General features: G+C 40.5%; 1 protein-coding gene and 1 long non-coding RNA gene across 2 annotated transcripts; one reads left to right on the forward strand and one right to left on the reverse strand.

Annotated features, from left to right (window-relative positions):
• The first annotated feature begins 3,916 nt into the window (after window positions 1-3,916).
• LOC119889508 lies at window positions 3,917-6,058 on the forward strand. Its single transcript, XM_038700411.1, has 5 exons — window positions 3,917-3,975; window positions 4,657-4,992; window positions 5,134-5,326; window positions 5,427-5,543; window positions 5,918-6,058. Exons 1-5 carry the CDS (start codon window positions 3,962-3,964, stop codon window positions 6,056-6,058), a joined length of 801 nt encoding a protein of 266 aa, XP_038556339.1. The 5' UTR covers window positions 3,917-3,961.
• Window positions 6,059-8,091: 2,033 nt separating this feature from the next.
• On the reverse strand, window positions 8,092-9,669 carry LOC119889509. The gene is made up of 2 exons (XR_005442066.1): window positions 9,130-9,669; window positions 8,092-8,788 (listed from the first exon to the last, which is right to left on the reverse strand). It is a non-coding gene; the product is annotated as an uncharacterized LOC119889509 (long non-coding RNA).
• Between the last annotated feature and the right edge of the window lie 7,971 nt (window positions 9,670-17,640).

The following is a 17,640-nucleotide window of genomic DNA, read 5'->3' on the forward strand; positions in this document are numbered from 1 at the left end:
GGAGGTCGAGGTAGGCCTGGCACTTCCTGTAGAAGTCAGCATCCGCTGCAGCCAGGTTGAGGTGGGTCTTCAAATACTGAACAAACCGTATCATGTTTAATGTAGTTCAGTATGGTGGCTGGGCCCATTTCAGCGTGACGGAGTTGGGTGAGGTAGTCCTTGGTCTCAGTTGACTTTAGCAGGAAGTCCAAGCTGACTTCATCCCCACTTGGCTGGATGAATCTCAGCATCCTGGAGACGTTGTCTACCTGTGATGAAAGAAAAAGAGAAGTGTGAGATGACGATGCAGCGAGAAGAAAAGCCACACACCAGCCAGCCGCACAAAGACACCCCGAAAAAAAAGCTGTGTTTTATCTAAATTTGTTATGGAACTTAATACGCAGAGAGCTGCTCTACATGTGCTGTGCTACTATATTTTAAAACGTTTCGCGGTTACAAAGAGCAACATGGAACAGACTGAAAAGAGACACATGGGATATATCTTACCTCCTGCTGGCAGTTTGGGACCTGCAGGGTATTGATCAGGTAGCCCTTGAAATCCGTCAGCATGGCCTCTTCTGCAGGGAACTTTTCATACAGCCCCATCTTCATCATGTTGGCACGGACACCTTTGCTCTGCTCTGCTTGATCTCTGAAAAAAATAGAGAAAGACGAAAATGAGCTCAAATCAATCTTGCAGTTTGTTCACAGTTTCTGAACTGATGTGTGTGTGTTGTGTGTGTGTGTGTGTGTGTGTGTGTGAGGTTTAGAACTTACTTTTGCCATGTTCGGTCACTTGGATCGGTGGAGCTGCCTTCAGAGCTGCTATCCTCCGCCACCGAGACGCCACCGGCCGCTTCAGAGCTGCCACCGGCCGCTTCAGAGCTGCCACCGGCTGCTCCAGAAAGGCCACTGGCTGTGGGAACGGCAGCTGTGCTGGTGGACGGCTCTTCGGAGTCCAGGTCTGCAGTGTTCGGAGCATTGGCCACAAAAACTTTCTTTGGCGCAGCTCTTCCAGAAGAGCCAGCCTAGATGGTCTGTGGGGGTACCGCTTGCACATCTCCTTATAGTCCCAGTTTCTGGCCTCCCGTGTCCACTCCTTGCAGGACTCCTTGGCCCTCTTCGCCTCCTCCAGCCGTTCTTCAGGCGTGCTTTTCTTCATGCAGACCCTGCTCAGATGCGTCGTCAGCATGTCCTGTGGTTTTTCACACAGCAGGCAGTGAACGATGCGACGATCGGACTTCTGGCTGTGAGACAAAGCAGACACACCAAAGATTACAACTGTGAAAATGAATGAATGTTTTTGCTTGCTGTTGTGGCTGGACTGTCTATTACATAAAATATACAGTTAAAATATAAAATATACATAAAATTACAAATATACAGAAAGTTGTGGTTTAAGAGGGAAGTATTCCACTGGTTCAGTTTCCACAACCTCTCATACTGTAGTGCTACCAGAACTGGTTTTTCAGCATTCTTAGGACAGAGGCCTGAGTTGTGCTAAAGTGGCTGACCAATTCACACTTCACCCTTGACCTAATTTAGGTCACCAAAAGTTACAAGTCACTCCTTTGGAATATATTCACATGTTTTTGGGATGAGAAACAAGCCTTAATTTAAACAGAAAACACAGAGTGAAAACTATATTTGGGTTTTCCACAATTTGCTTATTATCAACATTAGTTTTATCCTGCCTTTATCCATACTAACGTAGGTCACCATAAGTAACAAGTCACTCCTTTGTGTTTTTCTATTATCTGTTTAAATTAAGGCTTGTCCCAAAAACATGTTGAAATAGTTTCCAAAGGAGTGACTTGTTACTTATGGTGACCTACGTTAGTATGGATAAAGGCAGGATAAAACTAATGTGATAATAAGCAAATTGTGGAAAACCCAAATATAGTTTTCACTCTGTGTTTTTCTATTATCTGTTTAAATTAAGGCTTGTCCCAAAAACATGTTGAAATAGTTTCCAAAGGAGTGACTTGTTACTTATGGTGACCTAAGTTAGTATGGATAAAGGCAGGATAAAACTAATGTTGATAATAAGCAAATTGTGGAAAACCCAAATATAGTTTTCACTCTGGAAACTATTTCAACATGTTTTTGGGACAAGCCTTAATTTAAACAGATAATAGAAAAACACAGAGTGAAAACTATAATTGGGTTTTTCACAATTTGCTTATTATCAACATTAGTTTTATCCTGCCTTTATCCATACCATGTCAACTGAATTGTCAATTACAGGCACAGATGTGATTAGACACAACACAAACAGTAAAAATCCACTAGAGAAAAGAAATTTCAACTTACTTGTCGGCTTTTGCTGCCATTTTCCAAAAATAAAAAGAAGTCCTTGGGAAGGGAGTGAGAGTCTTGGGATGAAAGTATAGAAAATTCTGCCAAAGACAAGGAGCACAAAAACAGGAGTGTAGCTCAAGTTGAAAATGTCCTTGCAAAGGGCAAAAGGTGGTCTCTGCAGTCAGAATCGAAAACAAAGTGAATGAATGGTTCCTTAACTGCAGTACTTATTATCTGTGCAGCACCAGCTGTGTGATGTCATGGTCAAGCAGACCAATCGGGTTGCTTACTATTGTTTAGAGGGGGCAGGGTGTGACTTTGTAAGCAAGACACTTGGTTAGACAAGACAGATTCTGCAGACAAGACAGAGCTCCAAACATCTGCAGAGGGAAGACATGGAGTGTGCTGGAAGACAGAAGAAAGCAGGCCACAGACCATCAGCCTGCAAAGGAAGAAAGCATCTGCAGAGGGAGGAAAGAAATATCTAAACAGCAATTTTAATTGCTAACACTAAAGAGCTTCTATTCCACCTCATTATAAACCTACACACTCACTTTTTCATGTAGTCTCCTTCTTAACATTTTATTACATGTGATGATTAAAAACTTTAAAACTGAGACATGTGTGCCATACTGATGTGTGTCCAAAACACACCTCCATTGTTCTGAGATCACTGATCAGAGTATAATAGAACCACATGTCAAACTCTGAGTGGTTGCTAATAAAGATGTATTCATACATCAAACCTATTTACATGTCACTAAGGAGGGTAAACTGTACAGGTTGTTTACAGACAGAAACAAATTGTTTGTATGTATGCTGGATGCTCCCTGACTGGTTAGCTGCAAACAACTTATTTCTGATGAAAGTTAAATTAAACAACCACATTCCAGGTAAACTTGCACCTGTGCACAGGTAGCTCTGCAGACAGTCATAGCTGTCCTGCAGCTGCCTGTGGGGGGGGGGCATTTGCATCTGTACACAGGCTGAGAATGAGAGTGTGACACTCTGATTCAGCCAGCTTTCATTTAAGTCATTACTTCTGCTCTAGGAGACCAGGGTAAAATGAGTCTGCTTGTCCTGTATCTCTTACATTTTTGGGTGAGTTCAGGGTAAAATTCTCCCTCTTCAACAGGATCACATTTACTATACTATCTATAGCCTAGAGTCAGGCCTTTCACTGGAGACCAACATTGTTTATTTTGAAACTTGTGTTTGCCTGGTGTCAGAGGTCAGATCTCTTAAAGTTTTTGGTATGTACTTCTGCCTAGCATTTTCAGAAATATGGTTGATGATACACACATTTAAAGCTTTCCTCTTCCTCTGTACTGCAAGCCCAGGCCTACAAATCAAACATTTCCCAAAATTTCAGGCTCAGTATTTCAGGCCAACATTGTATGTAATGATCAGAATAATCAGATTTCCCTACACTGAACATGTATTAAAATGTGTTATGTAACTCATCCTTGTCATTTCTTACATTTGACTTACTTTATTTAAAAACAAATCAGTCATGGTCAGCCCACCCCCTCTTGGCTGCTGCAGAAAGGTGGGAGGGACTATCAAGTGGACATATAAGGTGAGACCTCAGAGGCACCATGTACTCAGTTCTTCAAGAAAACACTGAAGATTCCTCCTGCATTTTTCTTTGTTTGTAAACTAGCTTTTTCATTTGCGAAGAATGGCTCCCAAGCGGTAAGTTCAGATCATTTGTATTTTCTGTCTTTACATTTTAAGAATGCATTCACGTGTACTAACATCTGTAAGCTTAAGTAAATAATCTATTTCTTGTTATTTAACAGCCTTACTGCTGTACCCAGGTGGCCTGTTGGTTGACAATACTATGAGCAAAAATCTAGCAAAACACTCCTTAATGACTAAATTACTAAGTTACTACAGTTATTCTTTTCTTAACTTTGAGTTAACTACAAGCTGTATGTGTTTTGTCCCTGACTTAGAAATAATAAGTATATAAAATAATAATTTGACAAGAACATATATTTGATCATGGCCTAAAATCCAAAAACAAAGGCTTTTTCAGAGGCAGCAGTCTGGACTGCAGTGTGGCATTGTAATTAGAGTGTCCAATTTGCACCTCATTGTATTAGGATCACACCAGCCCCCTCCCTTTTGAATCTGTTTCACCTTCAAAGTTTTTCTTTATATGACATAAGTAAACATGTCTGTGTTGAGAATGTGATTATTGTGCCATTTAGGTCAAATCCAATCTTTTTTTCCCATCAACGCTATTAAATTCAATTCAATTTTATTTATGTAGCGCCAAATCAAAAACTTCCTTGTCTCAAGTCTTTCTGGAATATTTTGTTTTATGAAACGATTTTAATCAAACTAAACCGTCTTCCTTCTCTCTCACAGTGACAAGGATCGCCGCATCGTTTCCTGTCTGCAGTGTTTCAGACCACAGGAGCTGTTGCCTAACCACCTGTTAAGAGTCTGCCTGAAGAACCACACAAATGAGGAGAGGAATGCAGAGGTGGACAGAGCCAAAAAGTCGATGAAGGCCTGGACCCTTCAAGGCAGAACCTGGGACTACAACGTCATGGTCAGGCGGTACCCCGATGAGGCTTCCAGACAGGCTCTTCTGGAAGACCTTCGTGACATGCATTTTTTAATTCTTAATGACCCCATGGACACACCTGCTGAATCCAGTCACAGACCACCAGGCGCTGCAGTTGAAACTTGCAACAAAAAGTGAGTTGTTATTCACTAGTATTACTTTTTATTTAATGCAGAGTCATTAAATTTAAATCTTGGAACGCTGCCAGGCACAGATACAGAAACATTTCTAACTGGCCTCCTTATTTGTTTGTTTTTTTCATCAAATCATTCTAGACCTGCTCAGCCGACTCTCCAAGACTGCCAGAGAGTCCTCAGAGTGTCACAGATGGACATGCTGGACATCCGCAGGAGGCTCCTGGATCAGCAGCATGTGGAAGAAGACCAAAAGACGCTGTTCCGTTACTTCTGCGAAGCCATCCTGGTCCTGAGATACTTCCAGCGACCAGAAGCAGTGAGGGCATTTACAGTAAGTACTTTGACTTTATACACACTGAGGAAACACTGTACAGTAAGTCACCCTGTAGTCATGTCATTAATCCCCACTGTGTTCTTTATTTGTTTTCCAGGCTTCAGATTGGGTCAACAAGACACATGTTGAGGGACGAATCCGAATGGGGGTCAGTGAACTGACAGCGTCCACAAAGAAGAGTGCAACATTTTCCCTCGCAGTGGAGGACTCTGCTGTAAGTTCTCTATAAGGCTGAATATGATTGACCCCCCCCCCCCCACCCCCCTCCCCAGAGGACACCAGCACCTCCTCATATACTTTTGCCAATGAATGACTGATGATGATTTTTTTTTACTTTTGCCAATGAATGACTGATGATGATTTTTTTTACTTTTGCCAATAAATGACTGATGATGATTTTTTTACTTTTGCCAATAAATGACTGATGATGATTTTTTTTACTTTTGCCAATGAATGACTGATGATGATTGTAAATCAAGACTTAGGGGATGGTGGGGTTGTAATAAGTTCTCTAGCAGCCTGAAAAGACTTAATATGAATTACTTTAGCATCAGAATGAAGCATTAACTTCCTGTCTGATCTCCACAGATGCTGGACGCATACTTCCAGAAGGTTCGTCCAGCATGTCTGCAGGACAGTGTGGACGACCAGGGCAGATTTTTCCTGTCCAAACAGGGCATACCAGTTGGCAACGTTGCGAGCGACCTCAACCGTCTGCATGAACAGTAAGTTTTAGCAGAATCATGTATTATAGTGTATGCATTTATACACGCTGTACAGAGAAATATAAAAGGATTAAGTTGAGTGGCTGGCTTATGTACTACATCAAGTTCAAATAATATTATTTTATTTTCTGTTGCTATCTGGTTTCGGTGCAATAAATTATCTCTTAACATAAATAAGACTAACTACATCGTGTTTCTTTCCAAACAAAATCAATTGGTAAATAAGTATGTCTGCCTTAAAATAAATGAACAAATTATTGAAAGAGTAAACACCATTAAATTTCTCGGAGTCTTTATTGATGAATGTCTACAATTCAAATGTCATATTGACCAGTTAATAACCAAATTATCAAAATACGTTGGACTATTTTTCAAAGTAAGACATTTTCTCCCGCAGTCAGCACTTGTTATCTTATATAAAACATTGTTTGAATCCCATTTAAATTATTGCAATGTCATATGGTGTAACACTTTTACTTGCTACCTGAAAAAAATACAGTCTTTACAGAAAAAAATTATACGGGTAATGACGTGGTCTGAGCCAAATACCCCCTCGCGTCTATTGTTTCATCGCCTGGGTCTATTAAGACTTACCGAATACAATTCTTTTCTTGTATGATATTCCAAGTTATTCATAAGCTAAATGACCGATTGTGTGAACTTGTCCCAGTCAGTCGACCCCAGCATACATATCACACAAGGGAAAAAGACTTAATTACTGGTAAAATCAGAAGTTTGAAATGTACGAGCCTGCGTGTAGTCTGTAGAGGTCCGCAGATTTGGAACAAGCTTGAGGAAAACCTTAAATTGGTGCATTCTGTCTCCGTTTTAAAAAAAAATCTGAAGGAATATTTGCTCTTAACATATACTTTTTGATCATTTTGGAAGTGTTATATTTGTTCTGGGATCGATCTTTTGTTTGTTTGTAGTGCTTGTGTTGTATTTATATTATTTGTTTTTATATATTATATATCTATATAGATATTGGGCCCCCTCTTAAAAGCTTTAATAGCTTCTTTGGGGTTCCCCCTTTTCACACAATAACCTTCCTGTTACCATTGTAATTTGTCCCTAAAAATGATGATGTGTGTGTGAAATAAATATGAAATAAAAGTGAAATAAATATGAGGACAACACCCAGCAGCTCCGGTATAGATTTTACGGCTACTTTTCAGCCTTTGTGGCCTGCCTCTACGGTCACCGCCCGGGGGTCCTTACAAACATGAAGGTGGCGGAGGTGCAGGCTGCTCGAAAAGACAGCAAGGACGGGGATGATGGTTTTGTGGTTTGTGTAAGTATGATGTTTTTGACTGATGAATGTTTGTCAAATATTGGTCATTCTCTGATATTTTCACAATCTGCATACTTTTGAGAAGAGGATCGGGCTCGTTTGGACAGCCTGAAATGTTTCTGTTTGTCAGAATGTCACTCACAGAATCTTGTTTGTAAATGTGTCCACAGGTTAGCGAACACAAAACGAACAAGGACTTTGGGGCGGCACAAATATTTTTCCACCCCGAAGAGTTTGGCTGGCTGGAGACCTGGCTGGACCTGAGGGAGCGGTGCCACCCCCGAAACAACCTTGTGTTCTTTACAGCCAGTAAAGGGCCTGCAAAAACATGGTCAGGTACATGCAGACGGCGTGGGGGGAGATGGGCCTCCCCGGAAAGCCCAACTTCATCGACATCAGGACGGGTGTGTCGGCACACGTGAGTTCTTTACATTCAGTCGTATTCAAGCAACTCTGCAATCCAAACAACCTGCTGCCTTCACTCACGTGTCCATTTTCTCCCTCTCCTCTGCTGTCTCCAGGCAAAGAACCACCACTCTGATGAGGTCCAAAAAAGAATTGCCACCTTCATGTGTCACAACACTGCCACTGCTGACCGATTCTACGCTCTCAATCTGGACGTAAAGCAGGTGTAGCACACAGGAAGGATTATGGGTAGGGCCGTGATCTGATTGGTTGGTTAAGTCGGTTGGTTCGGCTGCTGGAGCAAAAGTGAGGTGTTTAAAATGAGACTCAGAGACCAAGGATTAGATGTAGGATAATGCCGGCTTCTTATATTTGAAGATATGTATAAAAATAAAAATATTTGTTGGTACCAAAAATGAAAAAGTACAATAAAAAAACAAGCAATGAATAAGGCAATTATTGATATCACAATCAGGCTATGACATCAGCATGAAATGCTTGCTTTCCAAATTTAAAGTGAGTATTTCACTCTTTGAAGTAGTTCTATAATTAAATTCCCGGGTGCACCCTTTAACCTGAATTTCTGTTAATAACACCACATTCACGTTTGTTCAGATCCAGTTCAATAATACAATCCAATAGAATTCACACAGTACAACAGTAACCCTTAATTGCAGGAATGATTCCTACTACTCAGCTCCAAATTCTCAGTCCCAAGGTGTGAACAGGTGAGTTTGTTTAAGTGAGTCCAAAGTCCAAACAAAAAATGGATTTGTCGAAGGTAAGTCAGAGTTCAGAGTTCCATAGGGTTGGTGTATGGATGTGTGTGGGGGAAGGAGTGTGAAGGTGAGTGAAGGGGTTTTGTGTTGTAGTGGGGCCTACCACACCGCAAAGTGCAGTAGTAGCGGGACAGGTCCAGTGATCCTGAAGAGGGAATGGCTCCCACGATCATTCAAGAGGGACGGCTCGCCATCAATTTTCATCCGCAGATCCAATCCAGACAATGGAAAAAGAAGCACGCACACAAAAAAACCTGACCTGTCAACAGACAGGGTCAGAGAAATATTCACTGCTTAAGTCTCATGCAATAATATACACTACATGAAATTCACAATACACAATGACATACATACTGTGGGTGTTTACTTTCTGTGCCTCTCTCTCAAAATTCAGCATATAAACATAAATAACTTGGCTGCACACAACCAGATAAGCTGCACATTAGAACAATTAAAGTTTTGATGCAAGTGCAAAATAAAGTAAGCTGAGTTTACACATTAAACAACACAGTAAACCAGCTTGTTCAACTAAAACTGTAGCTTCATATTCACTAAGTGCACATAAATAATTTAAGGTGCAAAGTAAGTGAACATTCTCACCGATTTCACCAGAGCGGCTGGACACACACCCAAAATGGCGGCGCCCAGTAAAGCCACAAGGTCTTCTAAAACCGAAACATACGAGACCGTATGCGACTTTCAGTACTTTCTCTCAGTGCAAAATAAATTAGCTTTCACAGTAAGGTGATAAAGAATGAACAAAAGCAGTTTTAAATGAATTACCTCGCTCTTGAATCAGCAAAGACTGCGCGTCGCGGGAAATCCTACGGACATCAAAGCTACCGACGCTGCTAGTAGTCGTCTCAAGCGCTATATCTAAACACTGAACTTACAACTAAACTCTCACAGCAGTTAACTACCACGTTTGTAGTGTTGAAGTTAGCCTCAGTGTAGTTCGTTTTTTAGCTGTATTTTCTCCAGGTTTCTCCGTTTTCACCCTCTACAGCAGCACTTCTGTCTCTCCACACACACAGCAGCGGGGAAAAAAAACTTTCGCTCGCTCCCAGAGACGCGGGAGCAGGTGGGCGGGCCTACCTGCTGTCAGCCGATTGGCCAAACTAACCTGTCGGTCTATTTTGCCCTGGTACTGAATTTTAACCCTTTAAAATCCTTAGATAATCTCTAAAGTTGCATTTCAAAAATAAAATCACTCATTCAGATTTTTATAGGCTTTTCCTATTTTTAAACCTAGATCATTTCATCTGTGTTACACAGGCCAAAGAAATGCGGCTTCATTTTGAGGCAATGTCAGCCACCCCTGCTGCTGAATGCCCAGCCTCCACCTCCACAGGCCCCACTCACCGCACCTCCTCCAGAAAGAGAGCCAGGAAGGAATCCACCGACTCCAGTTCAGAGGAAGAAGGTGAGGTCCCGTACCAGGAATCTGAAGGTTCCAGCCTGGAGCAGGAGCTTGAGGAGATGCGGCAGAGGAAGGCCGCAGGCTTGGAATCGGAGAAGGAAGACGACGGAGCCGAAGGCCCACCTACACTGCCCCTTGTTTACTACTTTCTGCATGTAGTTCCTTTTGTTTGCTGTTTGTGTGTTTTGAAAATAAATTACATAGTTGTTTACTCGCATGGGTCAAATGATTTATTTTAAGTTAGCTTTGGGTGCCTGAATAATTGAAAAGTTTCTGACATTTCACTCAACATTTGGACTTGTGTTTTTGGGGGCCTCCATCAACCATGACCAGGATTACAGAAGTCTCCCCAAAACTCCTAGGACAGGCTCTCATTACGGAGGGGGACCTCCAGGAACAGTAGAGGGGCCCCCAGCTGTGGTTCAGGTACCGACAAGGTGGGTTTTTGACATTTGGGAAGCTTTTTGACATTTGTCCAGACAATTGGGAACACAGACCCCCCCATTGTAAGTGATGCTAAATGTCAAAAAATAAGGAAATGAGCATTTTTTGACATTTGGCATCACTTTCAATGGGGGGTCTATGTTCCCATTTGTCAGACTGGACCTTGTGGTCCTGGGCCCCCCAGGAACCATCACCAGTATCCACATACACCAGGACAGACTCTCAATAATGAGGGGGGCTCCAGGAACAGTAGAGGGGCCCCCAGCTGTCTTTGAGGTACCCTCCAAAGTGACATTTGACATTTGGGAAGCTTTTTGACATTTGTCCTGACAATTGGGAACACAGACCCCCCCCATTGTAAGTGATGCTAAATGTCAAAAAATAAGGAAATGAGAGAGAGAAATATACAAGACATTCCATCAAACTCATTTTTGACAGCTATTTCCTGTAAGAGAAGGGGGGAAGGGGGATGGAAGGTGGGGACAACAGGGAAAAGCTGTGGGAAACACCAATTGCAGAAAGCAACGAAACCTGCAATAGAACAGAGAGGGGGGCTTGGGGAGGAGAAAAACAACAAACAAACAAACAAACAAACAAACAAAAACAAACAATACAAATAATAATAATAGTAAAAGACAACCAGCCGAACAGCAGCAATAAACAGCCGACATAGTAAGACAACTAAGAGAAAAATGAAAACAAGAAACAATCACACACACTAAATAAGCAACACAGCACAGCCACGAGAGCTGGAATAATAATTAATTTAAAGAATAATGTTCTGGCTGATATTGTACATGACGTTAATTATTGCCATGGATGTATGCTATACAGTGGTGCTCGAAGTTTCTAAACCTTTTAGAATTTTCTGAATTTACTGGCTTCCTGTCTCACTCAGGATTGAGTACAAGATGTCACTCCTTACCCACTAGTGCATCCATGGTGAAGGTGAGATTGTACATTAAATGCCTTTGAAATCATCTATGTGCTCTATATGTTGGATAAATATTGTATGAAAAGACTTGTATGGATTCTCTTCACTCATTACTATTCAAACATTGGAAAATACCCTGCTGCTGTAAACTTCTGAATTAGTGAGAAGGCTGCCTTGTGGATTATCAGAATTCTCCTCCCGAGTCTGACGGGAGCTCGCATCTTTTTCCCCGTCTCCACATGACACAGCTACTCTTTCAACCATTAAAAAAGTTAATTTTGTGACGGTCTTTTTTTCCTCGTCTCCACATAACACAGCTACTCTTTCAGCAATTAAGAAAGTTCACTGTTTTTTACAAGGCAGAGTGGTTATATTTTATTTCGTTTCCCATTAAGTTAATTTATTAAAATCTCTGGAGCATTGTTTTAGATAAGGTGAAGGTTTTGGTTTTCGATAGTGGCAACATTTGTCATTTTTAATAGAATATTCCTCATTTGCAATATAAATATAACATCATTCCTTTGGAATTGTACCTCGAATTACATTGTTTTTGTAAGTTACTGTAGAGGCTGCAGTCCAGACGGAGGGCATTTTTTTTAAATGTAAAGAGGAGCCAGACCCAGTGAGCAAAACAAACACATTTTAATGGCACAACACTTTGAACAATGTTTTGTCTCTTGTCACTTTACAATCATCTATATATGAACAACAATATCTGTTATGTGTAGTACCTAATTGAATATAATATATATGAAATATAGTAATTATATTAAGCACTTAAGTTAATTCTTGTCATTTATGGACATGCTTAGTGTTGTGAATCTACTGAGAGCAGCACTGAGGAACTGCCAATATTTGCACTTCTACCAGTGAGTGAAATATTAATTATTATTGATGGATGTTCTATACATACATACAAACTCCTTTTCAATAAAAGTTAGGATTTTTCCCAAATTGCAATCAATATCAAAATCTGGGATGTGTAAATTCACATGAATCTTTATTTAACTGACAAAAGCAAAAAGAAAATATTTTCAACAGTTTTACTGACCAGGGTAATTGTATTTTTTCAAATATTAAAAATTCACAATTGTGTAATCAGGGAAAACGCAGGAAACTGACATACACACCAGAATTTGACAGACTCTTAAGAACCCTGGAGCTGGAGGAAAAGCTCATAAGATGCCTAAGGATAGGTCTTTGGAATATCTTGTACTGGAAACAGGCACGTGCACACAGACATCAAACAGACATCCTTTTTTCTGGGATGCTTGTTTTGTTGTTGTTTTGTTGTTTTTTAAATAAATGAATATACAGTATATTTATAACAGATTCCCTGTCAAACAAATATATTTATTGGGGGAAAAATCTAAATAGGCTATCAGGTCGGAAGATGAGACTTTGGAGTTCTGATGCGCTCCCCCCTCTTATTTCCATTAGAGTAAAAGAAGACATGGAAGCAAAATAGACCAAAGTCTCAAAATTGACCACTCCATGAAAAAAGTGCCTTAGAGAGTAACTTCATAGTTTTTAGTTTTGATGGTAGGCTCCTCATCTAATAACTATCCATCCTATTAGTTTGTTGTATGCTGACAGATCTTGACATACACTGACAGCCCTCTCTCAAATGTGAAACTAAGTCCATGTCACCATCAGTAAGTGTGTGTGTTTGTTTGTTTGTTTGTTTGTTTGTTTGTTTGTTTGTGTGTGTGTGTGTGTGTGTGTGTGTGTGTGTGTGCGCGCGCATGGTAAATGTAATATAATAGAAACAATAATAAAGTATTTGATCAATACATTAATGTATTCAGGCAATTCAGTATTCTGTTGCTTGGCTGTGAATCTGAAGGTTATCTTTAGCCATTTGGCATCTTGCTTGTGAAACAAAAGAGTAAAAGTATTTAAATAACATTTATTTTAATTTTGCCTGCAGCCCAATGCAACAGTTTAGTGTGAAGATTTATGTAAAGTGTTATGTATTCCAATAACACCAAAAGAATTGAAACGATTTATTGTGTGAAAAATAACAAATTATTAATGAGACTGTCATTTATTCTAAATATATACTTGAAACTAGTAGCATAGAAAACATGCACATTGTGGCATAGTTTTTTCCTTTGCTGTCGCTTGCTCCTGCGATAAACCTAGTGAATACTAAAGAAGACCGTCTCACTCCTCAACGATTGCAAATATATTGACAAAGAGACGTAACTGGAAATCTATTGGTCCAATCCACACAAGAAACCTGTAAGTCCTTAGCATGTAGTGTACCTTTAATGGACTCGGGGTGCTCAACAGAATGTTTGTATGACTGACTGATGGGCAAACAGTGGCTCAATGAGTCTTTTTGAATGAGTGTTTATAGAGACAACTCACCCAATGGTATGGATTGTCTCGGTTCCTTGCTGACAAAGATGTTGATAATCCAGAACACAGCAGGATGGGAAATTGGAGTTACCTTGAAAAGCCTGGTAGAAACACACACATACAAACTCAGGAGTGGACGTTGGCATGCAGCATGTGTCAGTTCTGCCTACTTGCTGTGACCCAATGTGGCGTGTGGCCAGCTGGGTTGGGTTTGCTTGAGTATATGATGTGACTTTCTATACATTTTTGACATCCACGCACCAAACCTCATCCAGCTGCTGACAGTAGGTTCCCCCTGTTTATGTCCATGCTAAGATAAGTTATCCACCAAAGTTGGACAGAGTTCTGGTCATCTGTCATGATCTCATGTTCTCCTGTTTGTGGCAATACTAGGCTTACAGGACATTTTGCATCAATGTGATAACGTGCCTCCATTTTTGAAGAATGGATACATTTAACCTAAAGACAAAATGTGACAAATAAGGAAACTAAGAGTTTAGAAAGATAACTAGGCGTCAGTATGTGCAAATCTGTTTAAATGAATTATGAAACAAATAATCATCATCTACTAATTGAAATTTTAGACTCAATACTAAGGGGAATCTCAGCCTTTCAGGACCTAAGAATGGTTGCCAGCTATCACATACTGTAATTGTAATTTTCGTTTAAAGTACACGGGAAACTTTCCATTGGAATAATTCTGTATCAATGCAATATAGTTGGAGACTTTTCTTTCGTCCAGTGGAGCAAACTGAACTGTCTGGTAAATAAAAGTTGCTTATAGCTTATGGTTTCTATTTTAAGCTTAGTGATCACAAGAAACATCAGCACTCACATCATTAATTAAGCAGTCGTGTAATGCCATGATGTTACACTAGTTCTTCTAAACTTCTAATTGTACTCAATTTAGCCTTGGAGTCTTTGTTTAGTCTAAGTTGTTCGTTTGGTGCACTTCAGTACAACACAAGGACTATACCAGCGCTGTCTATAAGTTTAACCAAGTAGCTCAGCAAATAGTTATTGCATCATGATCGCTATGTGGATTTTGAAAGTACGTTTTTTAGCCAGGATACATGCTGTATATCATGACTGGACAATTTCAGCATATGATTAAGTCTCTGTCACCTCAACACCTCTCCAATGTCAGCAAGTGGGTGCTTGATTTAAGTGCAAACAACCGCCACAGCTTCTGAGCTTTAGTCAACATCACCACCACTCCCGTTTCCACCTGTTTTAGTGTATGCTTTGGGGAGTGATAGGGTCAAGACACTAAATATTAACTATTCTGTGTGGTATAAATAAACCTTTCTATGGGAGTAATGATTTTTTTCTGAATGTGCCCAAACAGCACAACAGTTTGACAAGAACTAATCAAAGATCACTTCATATAGGTCGATTTAGGCATATGGTATTTGTCACTTTGCATTATGGAAATCTTCTGAAAGCTCTGAGGGGTGACACATGGTGATGTTTTCCGTGGAAGCTATTTATTACAATTTAACTTGCTTTGCACATTTTGTGTACCTAGCATGGCATTGAAAGACAAATTCATAAGCCTCTTTCGAAAAGGGGAAGTTTGTTTTCATTCAGTCACCTTACCACAGTGCTGTCTCACGACATAAACCACTTAAACGCTAAGCATACTGTGTACCTTACTTCTAAAGTCAAATATACAACCTTATTTGAAGGCAGAATCAACTTCCAGTGCGAAAATTAACTGCAACAGCTACACTCAGGAGCCAAGTGAACCTGTAGAAACAGACCCAGACCGGTAGACGGTGCGCCCTCCCATGGGACGGTGTTGGGGGGGGGTGGCCGCTGCTTACGTGGCCCTGCCTTGTGCGCAGCTGATGCGGTTGCTGTCGTGACCCCGCCTGCATCTGTACAGCTGCAGGGCCCCCCATCCAATTTCCCGACTTACGCATGGGTTGGCCCTCGGCCTCCCATGCCACGCCATCGGTGCTCGCATGCACACCGACACCGATGCCGCGGTCAGAGGGCGACTGGGTGGCTTATTATGGCTCTAGGCAGGTGAGTTGTGCTTGGTGGTACCGCATGGGCCAGTGAGGCGTTGACTCATCCTGCTTCGCCTCTAACCCAATAGCGATAGCCTTAGAGGGCGAAGCCTTTACGAAATAGAACGGGGGTTACGTATTGTAACCTGGATTCAATGAGTATAGGCGTGGCCCTCTAAGGCTATCGCTATTGGGTATCCCCTTCCACGCGCCTGCACGGCACTGAGAATTTTAGTCTACGCCCACCCACAGCGTGGGCCTCTCCTATGTCCGTACCTTGAATACATACAACGGTGAGAACCAGCTTTTGGCTCCCAAATGCCTTTTCTTCAGTACTGAGAACCCAGGCCCAGTGAGGCCTTCAACTTAGAGGGCTGCACCTATACTCATAGAATCCGAGTTTACAGTACGTAATCCCTGTTCTCAAACACAGAAGGCTGTCTGGTTTGCTTTAATTGACAAAGTATACCTAATGTACAAATTCACCTCTTGATTTAACTTGATTTGACATTAACTTCTCATAACGCATCAGTCGTCACTTCAGAAACCCTGATTGAGTTTGTGAATTGTGATGAGACACCGCGACACGTGATGATAAAATCAGACACTATAGTGAGAAATAAAAAGGCTTTCGAACTAAAAAACAAAACAATTGCCAAAAGATTTCAAGTCATGTACACGTAATGCAGTTTTTCCTGATCTGAGAACTTTACCATACCAGGCTGTTAGGGAGACTGATGGTTTTGATTTTAGACTACAACATCCTTTTAGTCGAATTGTCTCAGGTCCTTCAAACAGCGGTAAAACATATTTTGTGAAAATGTTGATGGAAGATGCCGAAATGTTAATTTCAAAACATATTGAAAATGTTGTAAATATTTATTTGTGCTGGCAACCATTGTATGACCAGTCACTGAAAATTATAAAATGTGGATTTTGTTGAGGGTTTGCCATTGTCTTAATGCGATGACACATTGCTGCCTGTAGATAAAAACTATTTGTTGATTATTGATGATTTAATCAATCATGCTAGCAATAACAATGAGGTCCCAAATGTGTTTACAAAATATGTGCATCATAGAAATTTAAGTTGTTTTTTCAAGGCAAAGTTAGCCGTACTATTACTCTGAATACCAATTATGATGATTGATTTTAAAGCTAAGACACCTGATGATTTCAGACTCAGAAACGACTTGCTTTCAGACCTGCCTGTTGTGTATGTGCCTAAGAGAAAGTAAATAAACATGTCTGATCGCATTAAAAGAAACCTGTCTTTACTGCAAATTATGCACGGAGCATCTCCATCTCAGAGAGTGAATATTATTAAATCTGCATCACCAGACCTTTTGGTAGCGTTATGCGAAATAGCTTACAATGTTTTAAAGAGTAAAATTCCTTTAAATAAGACACAGCATCAAAAATTAAAAAAGAAGAAGGCGGGATTAGGCTGCTCGCAATAAAAAGGTTTGCGCTTCAAAGAAAAAGAAGACGTTGCTTAAACAGTCTGGCGGTTTTCTTCCACCCCTCCTGAGTATCGCTGTGCCTTTTATAACGAGTCTTATTGCTTCAAGACAAACTTAGATGACTATGGAGTATGCACAAAAATGTTTCTGGTACCTAAACAACAACTTGATCTTTTAAGAAGACCTCCGGCACACAAGTCTATTCGAGAAACAATTGAAAATGACCTGGATCGTACTATAAAAGACATTCTGGATCAAAAGACTGAAGATCTTCATGAAAAAGCAAAAAAATATTCCATCGCATTGCAGAGATTTCTCACCATGGTAAAACAAGGAGGAAAAATACCAGAACACACTAACTTTGTCAATGCCAGTCGCTGAAGATTTTCACACTTAAGAGCAGAAGAATCAAGAAGGAAGAGACTTTGTTTTTGAAGAAGTTTTAAAAAACATGCCAAAAAACAGCAGGAA

The sequence above is a fragment of the Micropterus salmoides genome, unplaced genomic scaffold (assembly GCF_014851395.1).
Source record: "Micropterus salmoides isolate LMB-PRFRI ecotype aquatic unplaced genomic scaffold, ASM1485139v1 Ms_hic_scaffold_506, whole genome shotgun sequence".
Taxonomy (NCBI): Eukaryota; Metazoa; Chordata; class Actinopteri; order Centrarchiformes; family Centrarchidae; genus Micropterus; species Micropterus salmoides.

Excerpts from the sequence above, each read along its gene's own strand:
- LOC119889508 (XM_038700411.1), top strand. Across the intron at positions 4,993-5,133 it reads GTTGAAACTTGCAACAAAAA|ACCTGCTCAGCCGACTCTCC; the intron begins GTGAGTTGTTAT and ends AAATCATTCTAG. Across the intron at positions 5,544-5,917 it reads TCGCAGTGGAGGACTCTGCT|ATGCTGGACGCATACTTCCA; the intron begins GTAAGTTCTCTA and ends TGATCTCCACAG.